Source organism: Arachis ipaensis, chromosome B8, assembly GCF_059453495.1.
Source record: "Arachis ipaensis isolate K30076 ecotype BB chromosome B8, ASM5945349v1, whole genome shotgun sequence".
Classification (NCBI taxonomy): Eukaryota; Viridiplantae; Streptophyta; class Magnoliopsida; order Fabales; family Fabaceae; genus Arachis; species Arachis ipaensis.
Genome location: NC_142443.1, coordinates 50,900,461 through 50,902,965, shown reverse-complemented (window position 1 = coordinate 50,902,965; position 2,505 = coordinate 50,900,461). Strand labels below are relative to the sequence as shown.

The 2,505-nt window shown below is 36.0% G+C and overlaps 1 protein-coding gene across 1 annotated transcript; it reads left to right on the top strand.

Moving 5' to 3' along the window:
- The first annotated feature begins 1,669 nt into the window (after window positions 1–1,669).
- LOC107611035 (uncharacterized) lies at window positions 1,670–2,035 on the top strand. Its single transcript, XM_016313001.1, has one exon. It carries the CDS (start codon window positions 1,670–1,672, stop codon window positions 2,033–2,035), a length of 366 nt encoding a protein of 121 aa, XP_016168487.1.
- Window positions 2,036–2,505: the final 470 nt, after the last annotated feature.

Here is a 2,505-nt window from a genome sequence, read left to right as displayed (position 1 = left end):
TTAGAAAAGATTAAACTAAAATTTATACAATTTATAAGCAACGATTGATGTTTGAGGTCGTTGTCCTCCTTCCTCTCTACCAATAAGGAAATGCTAATTAATACAATAAAATATATAATGGGTTATGTTAGGTAATCAATGACTTTTTTGAACAACATGAATAATGGGTCTTAAAATTGGCCTAATTCAAATAAAACATACTACACTCTAAATTACTCACCTAAATCTTAATATTAGAATAATTATTCGTACATCTAGTGAATTTAACCTCTAATATATCTATTATTCACATTGTTTAATATTTTTATTGTCTACCAATACTTTTCGGTATATAATATGCAATCTATGAATCTAATTCAATTCATCACCTAATAAAAAACTTGCTAACCAATAGTATAGGTATAGCTAGATGGAGAGATCTACACTTTCTTTATTTATATTTTTTAACTTTAACTATGCTGTCGTTCTCTCTTTTATTAAGCAGTATTTTTAATTACGTTTAGTATATAAGGTAGCGTTTGTTTGCAAGACAGAGACCAAGAGACAGAGACAGAGAGACAGAGACCAAGAGACAGAGACAGAAATAAGTATAGTATTGTGTTTGGTATGATGGTGTACAAGACTGAGTTCTGTCTCAGTATCATGTTTGGTTTAAAGTAAAAGATGAAGACTAAATTTATGAACTTACTAAAATGCCCCTTTAATTTCAGCAAAGAACCCTACCCCCCCCAAAAAACAATTTCATTTTCGATAGTGGCAAACCCTCACCCCCTTTTTGCTCTCAGCCACCGTTCCTGCTGTCCTCTTCCGGCAACGTAGGCTGGAGCCTGACCCGCGGCCGCTTGGACCTCAGGTTTTCAGCCTTTTTTGGTCGGATCGACGAAGGCCCCTCGGCAGTGATCCCTAGTTCGACTTGGTGGACCCGTTAGTGACCCCTGTTTTGTGACGCCGCTGCGGAATCGATCTTTGTGGGTGTGCGTCGCCATGGTGCCGGATCTGTGCCTCTGTTCGTTGCCGTTTGTGAGGTAGCATTTGTTTGCATTGCTGTCTTTTTTGTTTTGCTCCTTTCTCAAAAGCCTTAATTAGTTCATCTTTAATTTCGGCTTCTCTGTTTAGACCTCTCAACCGTTTGCCGAACATAGTATTGAATTTAGAATTTAAAATATTGAGTGAAGGCATTTCTCAGGAATTGCTGTCAATACTTGCTCATATTTGTCTTCCAATGGTATTTCGTTTATGTATGTTCTACTGTGAAATTGTAATTCTGCTGGCGAATATTTGCTCTGCTGAAAAGAGAAGTGAGCTTGATTAAGCAGGTATCTGTTCCAGCAACTATCTAAAATTTAACCTTTTATCAATTAAATAACCTGTTCAATTTGAGTTATCCATTTATTTGTCCACTTAACCATCTTTCTTCTTTAATCATTCATAATAAAGTGTTTATATGTACTCAAATTTTGTTATTTCAACTTTGCCAAGTAAGAGGTGACACAGTTAACACTTGGTACAGAGACATGATTGCAACCAAAAATTTTTTTTACATTTCTGCATTTGTTTCGGTTGAATCATCATTGGTTGTTTCATATATGAATCCTCTTCTTCTTTTATGTGTTGTGTGTACTACATTAAAATCGTTTGAGTTACTGTTAAATTTGTAGGGTGGTTAACAATGGCTTCCTCAAGTCGAAGATCAACAAGTGGTACGTACGGCAGCGGAAACATAACGGGAGACCGTTTTTGTGAGTGTGGGTTAAGAGCACCGTTACAAGTTTCGAATAGCGTTGCCAACCCGGGTAGAAAGTATTATGCGTGTCCAACAAGGCGATGTGGATGGTTTAGATGGGCAGGCCCAAATATCCAGCCTTCTGACTCCGGAGATGATCGATCTTCTCAGCTTAACTTTAATTTTAAGACGAGCGAACGAGTGGAAAAACTTCATGCTGATGTTGTGTATCTGAAGTTTCTAATGTGCGGTCAACTTGTTGTCTCCGTTTTTTGTGTTGTGTTGATCATTGTTGTGTTGTGTAAGTTGTAGTATGGCCTTTGAACAAGATGTGAATAACAATAGCACATATTTGGTATAAAAGATGGAAGGAATTCATATTTTGAACCAATATTGTCTCAAGGCCATTTTTGCCTGTGAGAGAAATTTCACCTTTGTTTGTATAAGTGGATATGTATGTTTACACTCATGATGTAGTTGTGATGAAGTCATTTGGCTGCCAAATGTATCAACATGTTGCCTATGTGTGTGTTACAAAACACTATTTTCGTTAAAAAGAATTGAAACAGAATTATTAGACTTACTAGGAAGAAATCTTTGTAAGTTAAATCCTAATACAAATTAATATAACCGGAAAATGGAGGAACTTGTTAAGCTTGATAATCAACCACCAAAGTATTCATCCAAAAAAGATCAAAACAAAGGAAATTCCATAGTTAAGGAACCAAAACATAGCAACACACAGAGGGTACCAAAGTTTTACCGTGTTAAACATAACAATG